The sequence below is a fragment of the Dermacentor albipictus genome, chromosome 7 (assembly GCF_038994185.2).
Source record: "Dermacentor albipictus isolate Rhodes 1998 colony chromosome 7, USDA_Dalb.pri_finalv2, whole genome shotgun sequence".
In the NCBI taxonomy this organism is placed as follows: Eukaryota; Metazoa; Arthropoda; class Arachnida; order Ixodida; family Ixodidae; genus Dermacentor; species Dermacentor albipictus.
In genome coordinates, this window is record NC_091827.1 from 93,437,705 (window position 1) to 93,462,464 (window position 24,760).

At 46.4% G+C, this 24,760-nt stretch overlaps 1 protein-coding gene across 1 annotated transcript in view; it reads right to left on the reverse strand.

Annotated features, from left to right (window-relative positions):
• LOC139047869 (putative phospholipase B-like 2) overlaps window positions 1-20,601 on the reverse strand; it is a 40,820-nt gene extending 20,219 nt beyond the window's left edge. The window contains exons 1-4 of the mRNA XM_070522019.1: window positions 20,473-20,601; window positions 16,084-16,181; window positions 10,536-10,765; window positions 6,364-6,455 (exon numbers count right to left, since the gene is read on the reverse strand). Of these exons, the coding sequence (XP_070378120.1) occupies window positions 6,364-6,455; window positions 10,536-10,765; window positions 16,084-16,181; window positions 20,473-20,601 (549 nt within the window). The remainder of the gene's footprint in view (window positions 1-6,363; window positions 6,456-10,535; window positions 10,766-16,083; window positions 16,182-20,472) is intronic.
• Between the last annotated feature and the right edge of the window lie 4,159 nt (window positions 20,602-24,760).

Below are 24,760 nucleotides of genomic sequence, written 5' to 3' on the forward strand. Positions count from 1 at the left end.
GTTCATATCAGCAGTTACCTTAAGATCAAACGGTTGGCCAGCTATCATTCGCCAAACATAATCAGGCAAATTGGTTGGTCAACATGCGAAACCAGCAGTGAAAAAGCTTGTCACAAAAGCCTCCCTCTGGTCTTCAACAAGCGATCAAGGAAGCAACGATGAATGCGATGTGCACGCTCGCATTTTCTCCAATGTTGCAGATGTCGACGTGGATTTACAGCGACTCCGTGGGATTCGTCGGCGTGCAGAGCGAAGATACCGACGCACAAATTCCTATCATGATCTAAGAACACCGAGACGGACGCTTAAGAAAATTCAGCGCGGTATGGACGAACTGGAGTCTGAACGGTGAGTAAAACTTTATGAATCCCTAGACGCTCGAAAAAGTCTCTCTCGCATACAGATAAGCATTCGAGGCCTACGTGCACCTCCCAAAAAACACATCCCAATAAGATCCCTGGAGCTTTTCGAATGTCCGATTGACATCAAGGTAACGGAACATTTTTGAAAGATGATTGCAGGTCAATCAACGTACACAGATTCCCTTGATATTACAGATAGCATCAAGCCACATTCAAGTTCAAGTTTATTCCTCTTCTAGCACAGATTACAAAAAAACGAGATTCACGCATGGACCTGCCATTCACCGCCTTGGAGCTCGATGAGGCTCTTGCTGTGTTAAATTAAATTATGAGGTTTTACGTGCCAAAACCACTTTCTGATTATGTGGCACGCCGTAGTGAAGGACTCCGGAAGTTTTGACCACCTGGAGTTCTTTAACGTGCACCTAAATCTAAGTACATGGGTGTTTTCGCATTTCGCCGCCATCGAAATGCGGCCGCCGTGGCCGGGATTCGATCCCGCGAACTCGCGCTCAGCAGCCTGACACCATAGCCATTGAGCAACCATGGCGGTTCTCTTGCTTTGTGTAATCAGTCATCGTCGCCTGGACTAGGTGGCGTATCGTACGGCATCTTAGGCCACCTGGGTGAGCAAGCACAATATGCTGTACTGGAAACATTCAATGAACCATCGCGGCATGGAAACGTTCCTCAAGAATGGAAGGCAATCCGTCTGGTATCATTACTTAATCTTTGCAAGTCAGCGCCAGAGCTCACGTCATACCGCGCGATCACACAGGGTGGTTGCATAGGGAAGGTGATGGAACGCATGATCCTTGCCAGATTGGAGTAGGTACGTGGAAAACTACATAGTTTATCCAAATGCTATGGCCGGTTTTCGACGTCTCCGCTGCTCCGTAAATAAAGGCAATCCATATGGTCTCTTACGTCAACCATCAAGAGATGTGAACGGTTATCTGTCGCTATGTATCTGGACGAAACGGAGCTTCTGACAATGTTGCTCATGGCGCTATACTTGATGATCTTGAATCGGTTGGCCTCGGTGGCCGAGCACAGCGGTGGACTTAAACGTGAGGTCTTATTTTTTGTTTAGAGGGATGCGGTCCGACGTCTCAACACTACACGCACCATAGCGAAGACAATTGCGGTAGCTCGCGATTACCCAGTTGCAACTCATATGACATTGGAAGTGCTCAGAGCACACATCAGGCACGTTGTCCTTGCCTCTTTCCACCACCTCGCCGCACTGGCGAAACGCCGGCACTGTGACTGCCTCCCTAGAGATTATACGCCTGAGCGGCTCCTGGCACCTCCTCGGCGTTTGGCTTGCCCACAAGTTCGACTCTAAGTACTGGAAATTTCAACGAAAGCAGGACTTTCTTCGGCAGCTCTCGAGCAGCTATCTCTACTCATGTTGTACGAGACATAGAAGGACCATCTTCAGATATACTACAACGATGGCGCGACAGCTGCGGACGGATGTGCAGGAGCTGTAATCTTTCCCGAAAAAGTCGTGAACACTCAACTTAACACTCCTCAACGGACGACGACGACAGTTGCGGAGCTTGCTGTACTTCGCAGCGCTCTTCGCATAACCCATAAAGAGCTACCACGAAAATGGAGCACATTCAGTGATTCTAAAGCAGCCCTGCATTGTTTGCTATCAGCACCACGTCGTGGAGCTCAAGAACAACTATTGCTGGAACTAAGGCAGCTATATCACCACCTAGCAGAGAAAGGGCATGACATCCCTTTTCATTAGCTTCTAGGCCACTGGGGCGCCATGGGCAACAAAAACGCGATGAAGCTGCTAGGAGGGCTCACGAGGATGCCGTGAAAGAACCCATCCCGCTATCAAGAACTATTGCGGCAGCAAAGCTTCGCATATTAGCGCGGTATGCCCCTTGCCCATATGGAATACGCCAGGTTTCCGGCATACTCGACTGCCCCGCCTCGACCCACCCCTCGAACTACGCATTCCATCTGGATGTTCCCGAATCGAAACAACTGTTCTCTGCCGACTGTGGTATGGAGTGTCTTTCACAAATGCATATTCTTGCCGCATCAGAATGCCTAACAGTGTTGGTTAATTGTATACAGGCGAGGGTCCCAAAGTGAAGCGACTGCAGCGGAACCCTGCAGTGGGACCCTGGGATAGTTGCGGCAGTGATGAAACAATCGAACTTATCCTCTGTTACTGTCCTTGCTCAGGTCCCAGAGACAGTCACTCGTGACGGTTTGGCATGCCTCGATGACCCGCCACTTTCTGAATAGACGATCTTCGTGTGCCAGCTAATGCGACCTTTACAACCAGAAAGCGATGAAGGCGATACTGCGGTGCCTCCAGTCAAGAGACCTGTTTGAACGATTGTGACACTCCTGCGTTCCTTGGTGCGTGCGTGTGTTTTTGTTTTTTCCCCATTCCCACTCTTTCTATGCATGTGCACTTCCCCTAACTGCTTCCCCTAACCCCTTCCGCAGTGCAGGGTAGCAAACAGAATATCTGCCGGTTAACCGCCCTGCCTTTCTGATCTCTTTTCTCTTTCTATTTCTCTCTACAACTTATGTAACCGCAATGTTCACCGGGAAGCGCTTGCGGCGAACGCTATGTGCGAAGGCGAGCTTTCTGATCCTCTTTGCCCCCCCCCCCCCCGAGAGTGGCTGGTGCCGCCGCTACCGCGGATGAGCGGACGTGAGCGGCATGTGAGTAGCAACGAGGGGGGGGGGGGGTGCAAGGGTCCAGTGGGGCGAGGGTGCCACGTCACCCTCACTATAAGAAGCCTGTGTTGTCCGCGGATTTCTTGCCCGTTCAAGTTCTTGCCTGCATTCTAATTGCGCGTCGGTCAGGCCAAGGCTCGTTGAGTGACTCGGCCAGCCAGGCCGAGCCTTTCTTACCAGCTAATGACAAGTGTACGCCCCGCTATTTTCAGAATTTCATCATTTCTTACCATCCATCATTCCTATATCGTTCGAATTCAGTATTTCTTGCTCATTTTGCACTACGACATCGATTTCCACTGTTAAGCTAATATTCTAATCACTTAGAGGGGTCAAAACTTGTAGGGTCCAGCGTTTATTTATCTTTATTTGGCCGTGCGAGGTTGTCTATTTTCTGTATTGGTACGTGGCCCAAATGATAAATCGCGATCTCTGAAGTTATCTTAATGTCCCTGTCAGTGCATCTGTGCTATCATACCTTGCCTAAATTATATTATAGATATATACGAGTCGCAACCGCGATATCGCGACGAGGCACGCCATAGTTAGGGACACTGGACTAATTTTGACCACGTGGGGTTCCTTAACGTGTGCGCAAGTACAGTCAAACCTCGATATAACGTACACGCATATAACGAATTATTGAATATATCGAACTCTTCCGAAATATTTTTGTCAAACACATGTATTTTTAACTTCCTATAGCGAACGCGGCTTGGCATAAAACGGATATAACGAACTTCGCGACGCCAAGCCCTACCTCACTTTAATAGCAGGCGGCAGGTTTCGTTGCACTACAAGTGTGTTGTGCGGCGCAGGAAACGTTCAGGACTACCTCGCAGGCGCTGACAGCACCACAGATGCCACGTCGTCATCGAGAGCTGACAGCCAAAGAATTCGTCCGCATCTCACAACCGCTGACAGCGCCGCTTCAGCAGCAGCGGCAGCGGCGTGATCGAATGTTGCTTTTGCGTTTTAGTGTTAGCAGTGGCGTGGCCGTCGTAGCGTTGTGTGGAGGCTCTTTCGGTGGTCGTGTCGAGTGCGGTGCGCGGGTGTGCGTAGTGCTGTAATGGCGATAAATGTGAAAAAAAGAGTGGCACTGACGTTAAAGACCAAGCTCGAGATTGTAGACCCTGTAGACGATGAGAACATTCCGACTTCACAAGAAGCACGTGATGCGTTGGATTTACTGCGCCGCCACTGCAGTGCTATTGAGGGCAGTGGGTTTGCCCATGTTGATTGTTTGCAAACTGTGGAACAGGGCGTGGTACGGAGTGCGATCAACACCAAGAAGCAGGCCGCGATAACGCAGTTCTTTGTGCGTAAATAAATGAACGTGACCCAAGTAAGCATCGTTCGAGTTGCTGTGCCTTCTCTGATTGAATTTTGCTCCTCTTGCATGTATATTTTACGAAATTTTATATTACGAATTATGGATATAGCGAACTAATTTCAGATTTTTTAACTGTTCGTTATAACGAGGTTTCACTGTACAACTACACTAGAGTTCTTGCATTTCTCCACATAAAAAGCGGCAGCCGCGGCCTTGCTCAATCGCGCGACCTTAGGCTCTGCAGAACAACGCCATAACCCCTAAAATACCGTTGCAGTACGTGACTTGCCTATAAGGAAAAAAACTTGTACTATATGAAGCTAGCCGCAGTCACATGTCTCTTGAGTAACACATATAATCCCCAAATCCCTCAACCTCCCTCATCGCCTACTGTGCTGCCTGGGTCACGTGGGTGTACATGGAACGAACAGGCTAGCGCGTTAGCTCGGGGGTCTAGTATGTCAGAGACGAGGTTCTCTTCTGATCTCAGACACTCGCACAATCTCCCACAAAATCCCATCAATTTATACCTGAAGGATATCCTTGCTCATCAGCGCGGGTGGGTGGATGAAAGACTTTATTAGGGTCCTTTAGGGGGCGCACTAGCGCGCAGCGGGCCGTTCCCACGTCGGGAGAGAGAGGCCGAGCCTCTCCGCCGCGTCGCGGGCCCGTTGGACAGCCCATAACTGTTCTTCGAGGTTGGGACTGTCTAGGACCGCATCCCAACGTGAAGAAGCGTTGCTTTCATCGCCGCGTAACGCGGGACATCGCCACAGCATGTGAGGTAAATTCGCTAAGTCAGTGCATAGTGCATATGCATTTGTTGTCTGAATTTCGGGGTACACCTTATGAAGAAGTAGGGGGTTTGTGTATGCCCCCGTCTATAGAAGCCTTAGCGTCAAAGCCTGAGGTCTATTGAGTTTGTAATGTGGGAGGGAGTAGATCCTCCGAGCCAAGTAAAAGTGCTTGGTAATCAGCGCGGAGTCCACAGAAAATGCCCAGTACCTTATCCGCAACTTAGCGGGGAAGTGACTACCAATTGGACCAAATACAGACAAAGGTATTGCTAAATCTAAAAGTGCTAAATGCCATGCATCCCACTCGCTATAGGGCCAACTGCCCTTGGTGTGGTGGCATACCCACCACAGTACGTGGAACCTGGGAGTACTACTGTATAAGCGCCCTAATAGGTCAAACAACAGCAACACAATGGAGCAATGGGAGGCACAGTTCACCCGCTCCACATGGCAAGACAAAAGTCCTTAGGTAGCCAGGTCAGGCAGGCTGCGAAGGTTTTAGGCCCCTGCCTAAAATCTTTTACAGTATAATAATGTTTACACACACACAAATATATATATATATATATATATATATATATATATATATTATCAGATCATAGTTCATGCAACACATGCCTATACCTGATCACTTAACCTCTGCTTCGACTTGTGTATTCAGAGTTCTTGCGTCGAAATCGGTCGTTTAAAAGCGCGAATATTCGATTGTAATATACTGACCTTCATTCCAATGAAGTAGACTTACATGGTCGTTTGTTTCGCAAGCGGTATAAACGTTCCATTCTTTCTAACGAGGTCTGCAATACTTGAAGAAACCAGAGGGACCTCGCTGTGCACGTGCACGAAATTTATGGTTGGCATCGGTGAAGAAAACTGCATTAGGAGGTTCCATATAATCTTGAATGTCACGCTTTTCAAATAAAAAAAAATAATAACCAATAAAGGCAAGATTAAAATGCATTTGCATGAAACCAAGGTCGACTCTCGCTCTTTCGTAAGAATCCCAGAAATTTTATGAAAAAGAGCACATTACCTGACACCTCTCTTCGAAAGTTCCGACTATCAAAACAGCATGAGGCGCATTTCGGTAATTCTTAACATACTGAAAAATTCTGGCCTTACATTAATATTTTGAAAATAATGTAGAGCTTACGAGCCCGCCAGAAGTGAGGTAAAAGCTGTCCCACGACATCAGCATTCCAGGGTAAGACGATATGGTCCACGTGTGGCCTGGAACAACGTCCTCTGAAAAGATAAAAATAAAAGAACCGGGTCTTTAGTGTGAGTTACCCGCCGTCAATCATGCGCTTCGGTCTCATCAATTCGTCAAGCATGAAATTACACCTAAGCACTTCTTATCGGTTGTGAAGGCGCAAACATTAATGTCCCCTTTTACGCGGCTGGGCGGTCCCCGGAGTTATGAACTCCTCACGAGAAAGCGAGCGCGCTGAGCTGTTTGGCGCGTTTCGTTTGGCCTTACCGAGGCGAACTTGGAATGCAGGCGAGAGTTTGCGCGTGAAAGGAATCCGCGGGCAACAGAGGCTTCCGAGAGCGCAGGTGACCTGCAGTCGCTGCGATGCCCTCTCCCCTCAACGAACACCTGGCGGGCTACTGCGGCAACAAGTATACGCTTTCGCCGGCTGTTCTGCGTCGACACGCGTTATGCATAGAATACATGGAGCGAACTTTCACGACGAAGTTCGGGCGGCAGAAAATCTGCCGCGGCGCAGCGCCGTATCTTCGTCGGGCTGCGCTACATGGAGCGAAGACACGGCGGCCGCCGCCGGCGAGTCGTTGCGTTGTTATCGGTGTGGCTAGACGAGGCAAATGCGCTGTAGTGAAACACATGACACAAAAAAAAACTTAAACGACAACCATTATCGCTTTTGAATGGTAGAATACTCTAAAAACGCGTAAAATGTTCTTTAGAAATGATTTCTAGTGTTTTTATGTGCTTGAGACATTCAAGTGCCATCGTAGTTTAAAGAAAGCGGCGGTGCTATGCGTTGTGGCAACACTGGGCGAGTAAACAACTTTCGGCTCCTCCAACTCCGCGGCTCTGTTCTGTGGCTCTGCGCGCGCGGCACGCTTCTGAACAGCCAAAATTGTTGTTAAATTCCAGCCGCGCCGCTTTGGATGCATGACTACGAAAAGCGGGTGACCGGCGTGAACGATAGAGCGGGATCGGGATACACGGACAAGCGGGGAAGCCGAGTCGGAAGTAGAGGCGGATAGTGGGACCTGATTGGCTCGCTTCGGGGCGCCGCTCGTTTGGCGCTTCCGGTATCGCCGACGCCCGACGAACTTTTCTGCGCAAGCTAGATCGGCGGCGAACGACGTTTTCTCCGCCGCCGCGCGTCGCGCGTACGCCGCCGGGCGTCGAACGCCGACTATTCGTCGCATATTCGCTCCATGTATTCTGGCCTTTACAGTCAAAGGGGTCACTGTCGTTGCGCGCTCGTGAGGTGGCGTCAGCAGAATTTAGGCGATATTTTGCTGCTACAGACGCTGACATTTGCGCTCAATGAGCCGTTTGTCACTTTCGCATCAATAAGCTAGACGGCATTGTTGTGCTCGCCGGTAATAATGCGGCCGGCATCTGGCGGAACAGCTGACACGCCCTGGAGACTTGTGGTTGGCGCTTGGCCACTACATTGAAGAGCCACTAAACGAAGCACATTCAACTTGTACGTCCACTTGTGAAGCGGCACAGCAAAACAACAGCGTCAAACTAGCCCATAATGAGGCGCCTCGAAAAAAACGTGACGTTGGTAGACAGCTGGGCCGTTTGGAATGCACCCTATTAAAGCAGACTAGCGATCCACAACAGAAATGAGATTTGCGTTCCAAAACCTAGGATAAGTTAATTACGCTTCAGACGGCGACCAATGTTGATTAAAGAATTGCCTCTTCATGAAACTTCTGTATAAGTTTGAGGCACTGGGTCGAAAAATTATTTTTATTATACGGACTCCAATCGTCGCTGTGAAGGTGGCTGTCCAGCGAAGCTGTGATAAAAACTGATCCGATGGACGTAGCCTTGAACTTATACCTTTCGAGTTTAAGCATCACGCCGCTGTGCATATTCGAGAGTCCCAAATATGCGTCGACTCTCCATATATCCGTCAGGAAACAAAAGAAATTAGTTGCCACGTGGGTTCTTGTTTTACACATGAAAGCGTAGTTACGTCCCTCCCTGCTTCGCATGCAAGAGTTGCCGCTTTCCAGCAACTGCAACTCATGCAACTGTAACGAAGGCTAGCACGTAGGTGGCACTGCAATTTCTCCTACTGTATCGAACATTCAGAGTAGTTACCGTTCGTGCCTCTGCCTGTACTTTGTGCGTCATAGTTGATACGCGCCGCGTATTCACCTGGTGAGGACAGCGCAGATCGTCTAACTCACTGGTGTCTTTCTGGAGGCCGAGATGTTAGCGTTTGATCGTAAGCGTGTTATTTACATCCATTCGCAACAAGATCTTGCGACACGTGCTTCGAAAATGTTGCGTACGGTATATAATAGCGGTTGTCATGAGACGGCTTTAGCGGTCATTTTAGAAACATTTTAACAAATACCTATCAAAACATGAAAAAGAGCTCCAGTTGCTGAATTTGTATAATCCTCTCTATAGAAACTATGCTGTACGCGAAGTTACTCAAAGCTAGATAGCCAACGCGAGTGCCTAAAGCACAACGCCTTATGTGTGCATTCACTTTGCGAAAGGTCATCTGCTACGCGACGCCACGGTCGAGAAGCCTGAACGAGAAGAGAAACGAGGAGCAGCGAAGGTGGGGAAGGAGAGTTTCGCTACTTTACGAAGTTTCAGATTATTTAGGAATGCGTGGTGGCGAGCGCCATCTGGTGGTTCTGCAGGGAACCCAGCGGCGCACCTGGCGCGTGCCTCCCGCTGTGATCGGTTAAGTTATTGCCTAGAAATATGAGAAATGCATGGTGGAGAAGAGGTATATAGTTTCGCTTTAAGGAACAACGAAATTTTGTCAGTTGCACGCCATTGTTAATTTTTAATGCAGTTTCTTTAATTAACAATATTGTTACAGCTCTTGTTCTCATTTGTACCGCTTGTTCTCCTGCTCCATGGGCTTCGGAGAGAGACCACGAATTACGTGCGGTAGTGTAAGCGTTAAAGAACTTCCCCGCTCTCTAGATTCAATCGATGGTCCCTGGTTACTTTGGCGCAGTAGCCCATTTATTTGGGTTTTTCTGGAGGACCTGAAAATTCTTAAGCACATAATACGAAGCGGCAAATTCGTGCTAAAGGCAGGTGTTATCGCACGCATTTGTATGCCAGTTACCCTGGCTCAGAGAAATATTCGAAGGGGATAGGGGACGAGGGATGTGGCTGATGTGGTTCACCCTCCATTCCGTCCTTTCGTCACCTGAGGCTCAAGTCTGAAATTTAGGCTAGAACCTACGTGACCCATGTATTATTATCAAGTGAGTTCCTAATCGTCATGACAAGCTGTTCCTTTATTTAACGGCAACGTCACTGGCACTCCAAGTCATTGTACATCCTGTTTGGCTTTAACCACTACACCTTTGACGACACATAGACGCACATTTGTTGTGGCTGTGTTAATCATTTGTATTAATGCATAACCACGACAGCGCCGCACGATCCATTTGCCTTCGATGAACAGTACGAGCTCAGCGAAAACACAACACTGGTGTAAGGATTCTGTCTTTTGCTGGTAGAACAATGTGCTCAAAAATTAAATGTTATATAACGTGGAAGTTTCTTGATACTTGTCGACCAATATACAATGAATGCAATGTCATATATTGCTCGACAGAAGTTTTTATATTTGCTCGATATCCATATTGCTGTACACGAGCAGGATCAACCTGCAAGCTTGCTCGAAGCCCATGTCATTAGTCCGACAGGAGTATCAGTGTTGAAACACGGCAGTATTGGATCATGGCATAAATGCGCGCTTTCCTCTGTCTCAGATACACAGAATGCAAATGTCGGCAGAGCGAGTGCCTTAAAACGCAGTCGCGCCGAATTGAATGTATAGACCACAGTTGCATGTTAAATTGAAAGCCTGCTATCAGATAAAACACACATGCATTTGCAATTTTACATTGTAGCTTGGTGCTACTTTAGGATGGACGTCAACGTTCCATTGCGTGGAGCTGTGTTCTTTTCAGCGTTTCAGCAGAGAAAGAGTAATTTCCCTCAAAATGTATCAGGTAATTTGTGGACAAAGTTTGAAAACAGTTATATACGTCACTGTCCGGCATCAAACCGCGCTTTCCTTCGTGCTTTCCTCCAGCGTCGGCAACGGATAAAGGAGTTTTTCCTACCTGGTTCCGTCTGAAGAGCCGTGAGGTGCCATGGGAAAATGTAATGTTTCTGGAAGCGCAGCATCGCTCGATAAACGAACCAGGCATCGTGACCAAAATACAGGCCCTCTGAGTCGCCTACGACCTTGACTACGGCCGAGCAAGCCATTATCTGATCGATTGCATAGAAGTCTTCGTCCCGTCCCAGGCCGTGTTCCAAATCCTGGATGTCTCCCTGAGCGTTGAGGAACCTGCATGGTAGGCGATGGCTTCAAGCGTCGAATTATTGCCTCTATTTACACGTGCAGTTCGTTGTCGTCATCATCATCATCATCATCCTCGTCCCCAGCCTGGTTACGCTCACTGCAGGGCAAAGGCATCTCCCATACTTCTCCAACTACCCCGGTCATATACTAATTGTGGCCATGTTGTCCCTGCGAGTTTCTTAATCTCATCTACCACCTAATTTCTGCCGTCCCCTGCTACGCTTCCTTTCCCTTGGAATCTAGTCGGTAACCCTTAATGACCATCGGTTATCTTCCCTCAGCGTTACATGTCCTGCCCATGCCGATTTCCTTTTCGTTATTTCAAATAAGATGTCATTAACTCGCGTTTGTTCCCTCACCCAATCTGCTCTTTTCTTATCCCTTAACGTTACACCCATATATCTTTCCATAGCTCGTTCAGTCGTCCTCAATTTAAGTAGAACCTGTTTCGTAAGCCTCCAGGTTTCTGCCCCGTACGTGAGTACTGGTAAGACAGAGCTATTATACATTTTTCTCTTGAGGGATAATGGCAACCTGATCTTCATGATCTGAGAATGCCGGCTAAACGCACCCTAGCCCATTCTTATTCTTCTGATTATTTCAGTATCATGATCCGGATCCGCGATCACTACTTGCCCTAAGTAGATGTATTTCCTTACCACTTCCAGTGCCTCGCTACCTATCGTAAACTGCTGTTCTCTTCCGAGACTGTTAAAGATCACTTTAGTTTTCTGCAGATTAATGTTTAGACCCACCCTTCTGCTTTGCCTCTCCAGGTCAGTAAGCATGCATTGCAATTGGTCCCCTGAGTTACTAAGCAAGGCAATATCATCAGCTAATCGCAAGTTACTAATGTATTCGCAAGTTACTAAGGTATTGTTACGTTGTGACGTCATGTTACGTTGTGTTAAGTTGTGACGAAAAGCAAATATACGCGCGATCTAACCATGTTTATTGTGAAAGTTCTACACCACTGAAGGTCTTGGTGACAAAAGATATTGTAAAATGGGTGGGGTTGTAGGAGCCATTGTCGTCGAATTACGATGGTTTTTGTATGTTAGCTTTAGGAAGAATCGCCGAAAAACGGCCCTAATATAGGTATGAAAAGCGCGACACATTTCTCTTATGATTCAGCATAATTATGTTGCTGCAGATACGGTTTGCCTTTCTGAGCAATTCATTGTTTGGTATATTTATTTATTAATAGTTCAAGTGGCTGAGGAGTTCTATAGAGATTTATACAGTACCAGTGGCACCCACGACGATATTGGAAGGGAAAATAGTCTAGAGGAATTCCGAATACCAAAGGTAACGCCGGAAGAAGTAAAGAAAACCTTGGGAGATATGCAAAGGGGGAAGGCAGCTGGGGAGGATCAGGTAACAGCAGATTCGTTGAAGGATGGTGGGCAAATTGTTCTAGAGAAACTGACTGGTATACGCAATGCCTCATGACCTCAAGCGTACCGGAATCTTGGAAGAGCGCTAACATAATCCTAATCCATAAGAAAGGGGACGCCAAAGACTTGAAAAATTATAGACCGATCAGCTTACTGTCCCTTGCCTACAAACTATTTACTAAGGTAATCACAAATAGAATCAGGAACAACCTAGACTTCTGTCAAGCAAAGGACCAGGCAGGATTCCGTAAAGGCTACTCAACAATAGATCATATTCACACTATCAATCAGGTGATAGAGAAATGTGCGGAATATAACCAACCCTTATATATAGCTTTCATTGATTACGAGAACACGTTTGATTCTGTCGAAACCTCAGCAGTCATGGAGGCATTACGGAATCAGGGTGTAGACGAGCCGTATGTAAAAATACTGAAAGATATCTATAGCGGCTCCACAGCCACCGTAGTCCTTCATAAAGCAAGCAACAAAATCCCAATAAAGAAAGGCGTCAGGCGGGGAGATACAATCTCTCCAATGCTATTCACAGCGTGTTTACAGGAGGTATTCAGAGACCTGGATTGGGAAGAATTGGGGATAAAAGTTAATGGAGAATACCTTAGTAACTTGCGATTCGCTGATGATATTGCCTTGCTTAGTAACTCAGGGGACCATTTGCAATGCATGCTCACTGACCTGGAGAGGCAAAGCAGAAGGGTGGGTCTGAAAATTAATCTGCAGAAAACTAAAGTGATCTTTAACAGTCTCGGAAGAGAACAGCAGTTTACGATAGGTAGCGAGGCACTGAAAGTGGTAAGGGAATACGTCTAATTAGGGCAGGTAGTGACTGCGGATCCGGATCATGACACTGAAGTAATCAGAAGAATAAGAATGGGCTGGGGTGCGTTTGGCAGGCATTCTCAGATCATGAAGAGCAGGTTGCCATTATCCCTCAAAAGAAAAGTGTTTAATCGCTGTGTCTTACCAGTACTCACCTACGGGGCAGAAACCTGGAGGCTTACGAAAAGGGTTCTACTCAAATTGAGGACGACGCAACGAGCTATGGAAAGAAGAATGATAGGTGTAACGTTAAGGGATAAGGACAGAGCACATTGGGTGAGGGAACAAACGCGAGTTAATGACATCTTAGTTGAAATCAAGAAAAAGAAATGGGCATGGGCAGGACATTTAATGAGGAGGGAAGATAACCGATGGTGATTAAGAGTTACGGACGGGATTCCAAGGGAAGGGAAGCGTAGCAGGGGGCGGCAGAAAGTCAGGTGGGCGGATGAGATTAAGTAGTTTGCAGGGACGGCATGGCCACAATTAATACATGACCGGGGTTGTTGGAGAAGTATAGGAGAGGCCTTTGCCCTGCAGTGGGCATAACCAGGCTGATGATTATGATATTTATTTACTTATTTTGCATTCGTATCTACTTCGTCATTGCAGGCATTGCAGCTGGAGGGGAGGAGGTACAATTGATGAAACAAGGATCACTTTCCTAAAGCCTGACAAAGTCACTTATAAAAGTAGTAAAATCATACCGTATGATAGACCGTTTATGTCTCTTGCTGACTACAAAAAAAAAGTTTATATCAAGACGTCCTCATCAAAACGAATCTCACGAATTTTCAAATCATGCTCCCATCTTGACGATGCCTACTTAGAGTATCATTGCTAATGAACAATAATATCTACTCCAAAGTTCTAAAGCCAGTCATCCACTTCACGCTACTTTCGTACTTCCTTACAGGCTTAATGTTTCTTTTTCGTGATTGAAGGATTTTTTTACTACTCAATAAAAATACTACTTTTTCCAGTATTGCAGTCGGTATAAAATTTTATGATAAATGTTACCGTTTGAATAAACTGTGACGAAACTAACGTTTAAAATATATATAACGTTGCAATCAAAACTACGCGAAACGGAATTAGCTTTAAAATCTAACACTGTTTTCGCCAAAAAAAGAAAGAAGAACTGCGGAGAAATTGCCGAAACCGATTGGTCTGTGAAGACATTTTTACACATTGTCGCGACGAGGACAGCTTGTTGTACAGCTTGGTGGAGTACTCTAGGTCAACTGAAAAATTATCTTTGTTTTTTCGCATTGTTGTATGGTCACTGCAGTTTTGTTGTAACAGCTTTTGATGCATCATCTAAAACGCTGCCTCTACATCAATATTGGCACGCCCGGGCCGGATTCGGCTTGAAGCCACGGTCCTAGGCTGGGCTCAGCCTTCATACGGCGGCTCCGAGCAGGGTCCGGGTTGCAATATAAAGCCCCCATGCAGTGCTATACTTCACTGTCTACATGTAGAGCCTTCGCAGAAAACTTGAAGCCACCGTGAACGTGAGAGGTATCATAAGGCGCAAGAACGTGACCCGCCATAACCCGCGTCGATGAACTCACGCGAATGAGAACGAATGTGCTTGTTTCACACGCAGGCATTAGAACCCCAAGAGATTCCTGGACGGGTTTACTGCCACAGCGGCAGCTGCCGGATAATATTACTGGGGCTGTGGCTCCAAAATATTTTCGACGACGGCATCCTATTCATGCGTCCCGCATTTGAACACTGCGCTTGCGTCGACAGATTGAAAAACAGGGGGCGTTTTCAAGCGCGGCTTTCTTTGCCTACTCCCCTATTTTGAGTGTACTTGCTCCTTATTTCTTTACCGAGTGGACAGCTTGCATCATAGGGTATGTGCCAATGGCCATGTGCCCGAATTTCACGAGCAAAACAATGCGCAATAAGTAAATAGGAAAACAGAAAGTTGAACACACCATTTGTGTGTGGTGAAGAACCAGTGAACCGAAGCAGCCGAGCATGGTGACAGAAGCAACGTGAACAGAATGACAGCAGTGCGTGCATTGAGTGAGGAACGTTGAGGGACAGAGAAGTCGCTCGGCGGCTTTTCTGAAGAATGGAAGAGTGTGAGGGAAGAAGGACAATGAAATTAATGAGCACAAAGCGTGCATCTGGTGTGGAGGAGACGAAAGCTTGGAAAAAGCGTCGAGCGCAACAGGAAGGTATGCGTTACGCAGCAAAGCGCCGTCGGAACATGCGCATGTGCTAATAAATTTAATGTGCATTAATGACGTGTTCATATGCATGCCGCTTCTACATCGAAACGTTTGTGACACTGTGGTACATTTTCGCGACTGCGTTACATTTCTGTCGGCATTGCGCCGCTAATTAGTAATTAACAGAAATTCTGCCTAAATTTAGATTGTATTTGCGTCATTATAGTTACCTTTTTATAAAATCATGTTTACCATTTCGAAGTAATATTGAATCGTGGATTTACAAACAGCTGCGGCACTTGCTGATTTATTAATGTGTTTCAATGCCTCAGTGCACAGAACCAATATTCGAAAAACAGGGTAATGTAGGTTATTTTTTATTCTAATATGACCAATATTTTGACATTCCTGCGACGTAGCCCAAAATAGCCGACTTTCAACGTGCTTGTTTCTTGCAATACGTTGCGAGAATTTCTGCTTTCTGCACATCGCATACTTTTTTTAATTTGGAAGTTCTACTTCTCAGAATAATATCAGAGGCCCGATGGCACCAACCACTGCGATCTCATTTCAACATGCCTTAGCACTTAGGACCACTCGTCTATTTATTGTGATGCGCGTGTCGTTAACACACGCAGACAAATCTCCCTCACTTGTGTGCAGTAATGCCTTTGTGAGAGACCATATACATACTTATAATAAAAAATCTGCGTAAATAATTAGAAATCGACGTACGGAAAGCCCAACATGAAACTGTTATGCCTATATGCAAAACACCCATGCCCGCCAAGCTCCACATTACAACGTTCTTATGAACAGAAAATACCACCAGCCGCGAAACAAGCAAACGCTACCGGTCATGAAACTCGATACTTACTGAGCTCTCGGGGCATCAGTCACCTCATTTGAAAAGTCTAGAGTCTTGTTTTCCAACTCATCGCTGAGACCCGCCAGTTGCTTCATTTGAAGATAGACCTGCAGCGGGAACGTGTGACACAAATAATTCACAGAACATTGAAGTACTCTGTCCGAAGTAACGTTTCCGCTTAGCGGTCAATGTTCAGCGCATGTGCCTTTCTCTTTCACGGCTTAACAGAGCCACTAATTGAAAGCAAACTATACGCGTATGTAGGCTTTCGGGAGCACGTGATAGCGGAAGTGGCTGGCATTCTCCCATAAAAAATAATTGTTGCTCTCTATAGCGTACCCGGATATGTCGACGGGTACGTCTTCCGCAGTACTTAATACTAATATCATTTTCTAATTGTTAGAGAAATGCAAACTTCTATACAGTACCAGATTGTACTGCTATTGAACATTTTACTGAAAATGTGGCTTAAACGACCGCCATTAGTAACTTCTGAAACATTTGGAGAATGAGAGCCATGTTTAGTGCTGTAGCGTGGAGGGTGGTCCCTTGTAACCTGCAAGGAAACAGACGCTCATGAATTCCAGTAATTTTGCTTGTTCAAGTTACGTTTGCTACGATGATGACGGGAACGAGTTGGGGCGCTCGAGGGAACTTGCAAAGAATGGTATCGATATATTGACTGGAAATTCCCGGCAATATCACTGAACTTTCACTGGAACTTTACGGACTGATAAATGAATTCACACAAAAGGCGAATAAAAGCTCCTGGCATCACTGCAACTTCTCAGGCCGACGCTTGCATGCCCCTGAAGACAGACCATCAACTGGAATAAATAAAGCTGTCAAGAAAAGGGGATAAGAAAACGCAAACGCAGCGTATGTCTCCAGAAGTTCCCTGTCATTCTTGATGGAAGCAACTAATGGTTCTAAAAGAGTAAGAGCGCAAGAATTTTGTAGTATTCTATTTGGTGGCATTCGGGAATAGTGGCAATGCACGGGAAAGGAAATAACGAATAAATTGCCATAAATACAAACGCGCGGAGACACGAAGGAGATAAAAATGCATCCAATAACGATATTTGGCCATGCGAAGGGTCGCACCTCAAAAGCGCTTATGGCTTTTATTAATTGATCTACACCAGGCAACAAATCTAAATTTTATTTACCAGGCACCACCCCACCTGTACTTAAGAGCCAGCTGGATCAATGTGGACGCCAATTTGTTAGCTTCCTGTGTGCCCGCTTTATTATATATATATCAGTAAAACACGTTGTGGGGCTAGTACGTGCATAGCTTTAAATAGATGAAGAGCCAATAGTTACGGAACACAGGAAGGAATACAGACAGGACAAGACGCTTGTCCTGTCTGTATTCCTTCCTGTGTGCTGTCACTATTGGCGCTTCATCTATTGAAATTTTTATAGGTATTCTCCGAGCTCAGTTATCAGTATCAAGCCTTCGCGGAAAGTGCAGAGTAGCAAGTAATATTTTCCCGGCAACTATCATCTGCAGTCCGCAGCCACTGTGTGGATGCTCTTCGTAGCTGTATGAGAAGTCGCTAGCATAGCCGTAGGTTGAGTCAGTGTGCAACGAAGTGTGGTCTGCAAAAAAGTACTCGGTGCGACCTGGCGGTAGCCTAGCGATGTAGCCCACTCTTCTCTACAATTAGAAAATGCGGTCCCCCAGTCGGTACTGCCATTATCACTGGGCATTGGAACCAGTGTTTGACAAAAAAGCAATCGTAATAACAGCGATAAAGTACCCCGTATTTTTCTAGTCGAACTGGTTTGGACTCCAACAAAAAAGAACCCCGAAATTTCCGAACACCGCGCTAGTACTCATAACGAAGCATGACACAACAACGCCACGCCATCTTTATTCAACTTTCGCACAGCTGATAATATAACTTCATTATCAAAATTTCAGATAATTTTAAATTGCAAAGGCATATGTTGAAATCCACAAACTCATTTTGTTTGTAGGCATTGAAAAATGCAACATTTTTTTTCCAGAGCGCTTTAGCTTGTGCACAAAATTACAACATACACTGTAGCTAACAAAGGTTGAAAGTATGTAAAAAATTAAATTCTTGAGATTTCCACGTTAAAACCGTGATATGAGGCGTGCTGTATTGAGCGCAACCATATTATTTTTAATACCCTGGGTTTTTTTACGTGCGCGCAATACAAACTACAACAACGTTCTCGCCTTTCACCCTCAGCAAAGTGCAGCCGCCGCTTGCGCCCTTTGATGCGCTACCCGTGGGCACAGCGACGCAACACCGAAGCCACCACGGCGCGGCGCGAGCATGTGGCGAACACATCGGACGACATGAACAAAGTACCGCTATATGTGAGGGCTTAGACATGTAATAAATAAGTGTATCAATACATCCCCGCTTGTAGCTCACCCGAATAAGCATTCCTTAAGTATATGAGGATACGACGCCAATTTCCGGTTCGTGAATCCGTATGGCGTTAGTTTCCATTGCCTAAGTTTCTATGCTTTGCCGTGGAAAGAAGAGAAGAACTGTTTGGGTGCACCAGGTAGCCTCCGTAATGTCAAGCGTTCTCGCGAATTGTGTTTTCGAAACGGCATTCTGCTGAGATGAGCAGGGCACGACTTGATGAAAAAAAAAATGTATGTACTGAGCCATTTCACACACCACTATCTGATTTAGGCTTGACAACTATGGTAATGCTATATGCGGAGTCGCAACTTTTAATATTTGAATTCGCCACCTTAGCTCCAAGGCCTGCTATGAGGAAATGCTGAAATATGTCTCCATCGTTCAACTTATGGAATACAAAAATTTTTGAAGACTACAAAATTATTTTTCTTTTCGTCCTATTTCTTGGTAGTTATCCTAAAGCATGAGCACACGTAGATCTTACTATGTTGCGCAGAGACCACCACTGGCAATCAGAAGAGTCTAACAACACAGTAGCAACTCAGATGCGACCAGCGTTGAAGATTCTGAATGATGCGCAAGATCAGTTAGTAAAGTGACACAGCGTGAGCAAGGACTACTCAGTTCGCAGCGCTCTGCACAAATACTGTCAGCACAAAATATCTAGCCATATTTGAAGACCGTTGACATGACAGCTATTTCGTAATATTTGCACTGAATATTACACGGTATATTCATTCTATAAGCGATTGAAAGATTTCTAACCACGAGATTGGCCTTTCCTATAGAAACGCAAAAACCACGCAGACCGTATTAAGGGAAGCAATCTTCAAACTACAAGGCGTTTTGGAACAAAATGCCTAAGGAAAGGAGCGCTGAATGGTATTAAGAAAACTAAGTTTCTACTTCGTTTGATCATCCCGACATTGTCAAGGACGTGATCTATTCGTATAGGGTTTGAAGAGCGTACAACCCGCTGTGGTTGCTCAGTGGCTATAGTGTTGGGCTGCTGAGCACGAGGTCGCGGGATCGAATCCCGGCCACGGCGGCCGCATTTCGATGGGGGCGAAATGCGAAAACACCCGTGTACCTAGATTTAGGTGCACGTTAAAGAACCCCAGCTGGTCGAAATTTCCGGAGTCATTCACTACGGCGTGCCTCACAATCAGAAAGTGGTTTTGGCACGTAAAACCTCATAATTACATTATTCAAGAGCGTACGTTACATTTGCATTTTTCAGTACACAAGATTGACTTTTTCCTTTCGACCATCCTCTTTAGTAGTCTGCTGAAAAGCATAAACATCTATTTACTACCTTAGACAACGGTTGAGGCTTCTCTGCGAAGAGAGGACAATTAAGGTAATGTCACGTGGAAGTGACGATGAAGAAGGTAGCAGAACTGTGATCGACTAAACTAGCGTTTTATTGGGCGAAGCTGTGCCCTCAAAAGCAGGCTACGCTCAAAGGACAACGGTAGCAGCGAACACAGTCAGCGATCGTCGAAAATTTGATCTGCCGGTGAAGCGCGTCGGCTTTTATACATGAGTCTTTACATCAGTCATGGGACATGAGTCTTTATAATCACTGGTTCCCGCGTATCTTGCAGAAAATTCTACACAATTCGCATAGCACAAGCAATGAGATTGCACAAGCTTGGACAAATACACCGGGTAGAAATATCGATAACATTAGACAGACTTCTCATACGTGCGGGCGTGTCCCGCGCTCAAGGATAACATTTCTTAGACGCTGAAAAGCGGCCAGCCGAAAAAGATAAACAAGTACACATGTCAGTACATACTATTGCATCCCTAGCAAATACGGCAACGTATCTTAATTTGGACCGACCTACAAATATACACAGTTTACAGCAGGGCTAAGCCAAATGAAGGGACAGTTAAAACAAGTCAATCTTTCACTTTTTCAGCCTCAGTGGATTTTGAGCAGGTATAATATTTTACCGAGTAGAGCAGGGTACTTTACCATGTTCCAGAACGACTCGTTATGTCTTCGGAGGTGCTGCTGCTGTTGTGAGTATTTGTTGTTCTCGGCGAAAAATTTCTCCAAATCATGGCAGTACTCGGGTTGCCTGTCGCAGTACCCTCCGAACATGTTTGTCCAGTGGTTCTCGATCAGTTGCCGCGTGAGGTACGCCTCCAGGGCTCCTGCTGCATAAGCTTGGACTTCATCCTTCGCACGTTCATTGGTCTCGATTTGAAGGAACGCCCATCTGAATTTGGTGATCGAAGTGATAGCAGCTACGTGAGGCTTCTAATAAATTATTGCATCGCACAGTTCTAAGAAAAAAAATACTGCATGAGACACACTCTTTAACGTTAGGGAGTTTTAGAAACAACTATCTCCGTACTTCCTTAATAGAACAATAAAAAGCGGTTTGGGATTCATCAGGGCAATATATCTTGCTTCCTCAAAGCTCCACTGTGCAAATAGGTAAAAACTTATTTCAAGCATCTGTCCGTACACTTGCTGGGAGCTCGGTTTAGCGAAGGCAAGTAATACACGTTTTTACAGGCTTTTACAAGCAGGTTTGCCGAGTGGATGTAGTGGCGCGCAGGTCAGCCGCCACTACACTTCCTACACTACCTCACTTTCAATAAACAGAAGGGGGACATGACATAGCAGAGTGTGGGTGTAGACCAGTTGCTGATTCATGATTTTAGGAAGTTCCGCACACAGCCAGGAATGAAAAGCTGGACAAATTTATTGAGTTCGTACTAGCACACATCCAACAAACCACAAGTTGGATAGCTGGAGTCACCGCGAATAATCCTAACATAGTTGCACCTGCTCGATCCGCCTCCCCGCCAGCTCCGCTTAACAATGGCCAATAAACCGACCCGCTCCGAGTTTGAAGTGTGGCAGTGGAACTGTAGGGGGTTTCAAAAAAAGAAAGCACACCTCCAGCAGTTTCTAGCCTCCTCTTCTAATCTCCCAGCTGTCATTGCGCTTCAGGAAACTCACGGACTAATCAGCTTCCCAGGTTATAATGTCTATCAGAACAATAAGGTCTCCCGGCCCGATACGGCAATTCTTATGCAAAAGCACGTCACTGCCAATCACTCCCAATTTGACAGCGTCGATATAGAGCACCATTGTCTAGAAATTAGTCCTCGCAAAAAAATTGACCTGGCCTTTACATTCTCAATATCTATAGTCGTCCACAAGACAAACATCACCGCTTTGACTCCCTTTTCGCTCAACCCATTGCCGCTGCCACCCACCACCGCCTCCTAATCCGGGGAGATTTCAACGCACCCAACCATTTGTGGGGTCACTCCGTTTCTACTCCTAAGGGCAGAGCCCTATGGATCCACATACAAGACCACAGACTCACATTACATAACGACATCGATGCACCAACCAGGCTAGGCAATAGCGTAGCTAAGGGCACCTCTCCCGATGTTACGCTTACACACAGAATACAACACGTCACATGGCACAACTCACAAGTTAACCTCGGCAGCGACCATTACATCATTACCATCACACTACAACTGAAACACAAACCCTTTGCACCCAAACGCCTCAGCCTTACCAATTGGGACAATTTTCGAGAGGCCCGCCAGATATCAGCTCCCACAAACATTCAAGACATTTCAGAATGGGTTCAGCAACTACAGCAGACGCCCAGACGCACACTACCACTCTGCCCCCCGAAACCGCTCTCACTACGGTTGATTCCAAGCTTCTACACATGTGGGAAGCCAAACAGTCTGTTCTCAAACGGTGGAAGAGGCAACGGTTCATCCGAAAACTAAGGCTCAGAATTGCCAAATTAGACTTTCAGATCCAGGAGTACGCCACACAACTGGCCTGCCAGCAGTGGGGCCAGATATGTGAAAGCATGCATGACAACCTCGATAACAAGCGCACATGGAAACTCTTGCAACACTTATTAGACCCTACCACATCCCGCACACAGCTCAACCATAGCATAAACAAACTGCTACATGCACACAAAGAAAACTTCAACGGATTCTTCGACGACCTCCGCCATAAACATCTGCCTGCCGCTCAGAAGTATGACATGCCAAAATATACTGGCGAACCCAACGACCTACTTAGCGCCGCTATCACGGAAGCAGAGGTTCGCCATGCCCTCGCCACCCTGCGCACAATGTCATCACCAGGCCCCGAACTTATTAACAATAAAATACTCTGCAATCTAGACGACAACTCTGTCACAGCCATCACGGCGTACTTCAATCACTGCTTTGACACTGGTACTCTACCTAGTTCGTGGAAAGATGCCAGGGTAATTTTTATCCCAAAGCCAAACAAACGACTCAATACTTCTAATCTCAGGCCTGTATCACTAACCTCTTGTCTAGGTAAAACACTCGAACACGTCATCCTCAACCGACTCAGTAAATACATGGAGGACAACAATCTTTATCCATCAGAAATGGTAGGTTTTCGAAAATCTCTCTCATGCCAAGATATCATGCTTCGAATGAAGCATGACAGCATTACACCCAATACCAGTCTGGATAAGCAAGCAATTCTCAGTCTGGACCCCCACGGAGCCTTCAATAACGTTTCACATTCCGCCATCCTCCGAGAGCTTAATCTCATTGGGGTTGGCGGAAAGACATATGACTACATATGCACCTTCTTATCCAACCGTACCGCAACGATACACATAGGCACAGAGCAATCCCTTTCATACGCTTTAGGTATCTACGGCACGCACCAAGGCTCAGTGTTGTCCCCTTATCTTTTTAATCTTTCTATGATGCCGATGGCGCAAGCATTGCGGTCTATTCCCGATCTCAAGTTTTCACTCTACGCCGATGACATCACTCTTTGGACGACTGGCGGCTCTGACGGAGAGATTCAAAACACTCTACAGGCCATAGCAGACGCCGTTGTGGCTCATGCCGGGGCTATGAATCTCACATGCTCCCCTCAAAAAGCCGAGCTACTTCTTCTGCCATCCCACCGGGGTGCCGGAAAACACATGTCTAGTATAGAGGTAATCCTAAACCACATCCCCGTTACTAGAGTGGGCAGGCTCCGGGTGCTCGGTTTACACATTCAAAGCAACCGGCTCAACACATATACCCTACATACACTCCACACCACAGTCGATCACTCCCTGCGTCTTCTAGGGCGAGTTTCCAATAAACATGGCGGACTAAAGGAGGCCGAACTTCTCCGATTGATACAGGCCTTCGTTACCATTAAGATTACATTCGCAACACCATATCTACATTTCCTTAAATCAGAACCAGATAAGATCGACACTCTTTTACGCAAAATATATAAATTCGCTGTCGGGGTCCCCATACGTACCTCCACTGAAAACCTAATGCTTACTGGAACTTTCAACACACTTACTGAACTCACAGAAGCCCACCTCACATCCCAATATAGCAGACTTTCTAACACCGCAACAGGTCGACACATTCTACAAACTCTTTCTATCACTCCGGCACCCATCATCAAGACTAAATACACCATTCCACATCACATGCACGAAAACCTCTGAATCCCCCCACTTCCTAAAAACATGCACCCTGTGCATCACAAACAGCGCAGGAGGCAGCGAGCAAAGGCTCTCGAAAAGCAATTCTCCACCTCTAAAGACGTGCTTTATGTTGATGCCGCCGAATATGGGAACAGAAATCATTACGCAATATCAGTCATTAACTCTCACGGCCAGGTCGCTGCGGCCGCCTCCATACCTGGCTCTTCCTCGGAGGAGGCGGAGGAAGCGGCCATAGCCCTGGCCCTCACAATTCCAAATTCATCAGTTACCGTTAGCGACTCCAAAGCAGCCATACATAAATTCGGAACGGGTAGGGTCTCTAAGCCAGCTTTGTCTCTCCTCTTGGCCCATCCTTTCCATCAAACTGTGGCATTAATCTGAATTCCCGCGCATGCAGGCCTTGCCGGAAACGAGGCGGCTCATGCCAGTGCCCGAGGATTTACAGTCCGGGCTCAGGCATCAGATGCGTCGGACCTCGCCACGAAGGAGGCGCCGTTTACAGCGTGGGATCGACTTATTACTTACCACGACATCTACACACACTACCGATTAGACCGCTTAACCTTTCCGCCACTGATGGGCAAATCCCCGCGTAGGTGTGAAGTTCTGTGGCGACAGCTGCAGTCTCGCACCCTTCCTACCTCCTCCACCGCATTCATCCCGCCATTTACCTTTCTCCCTCTTGTAAATTCTGTGTCTCTCCCAGAGCAGACTTAAACCACATCATCTGGGGGTGCCCTAAGGACCCCCTTCCCCCTT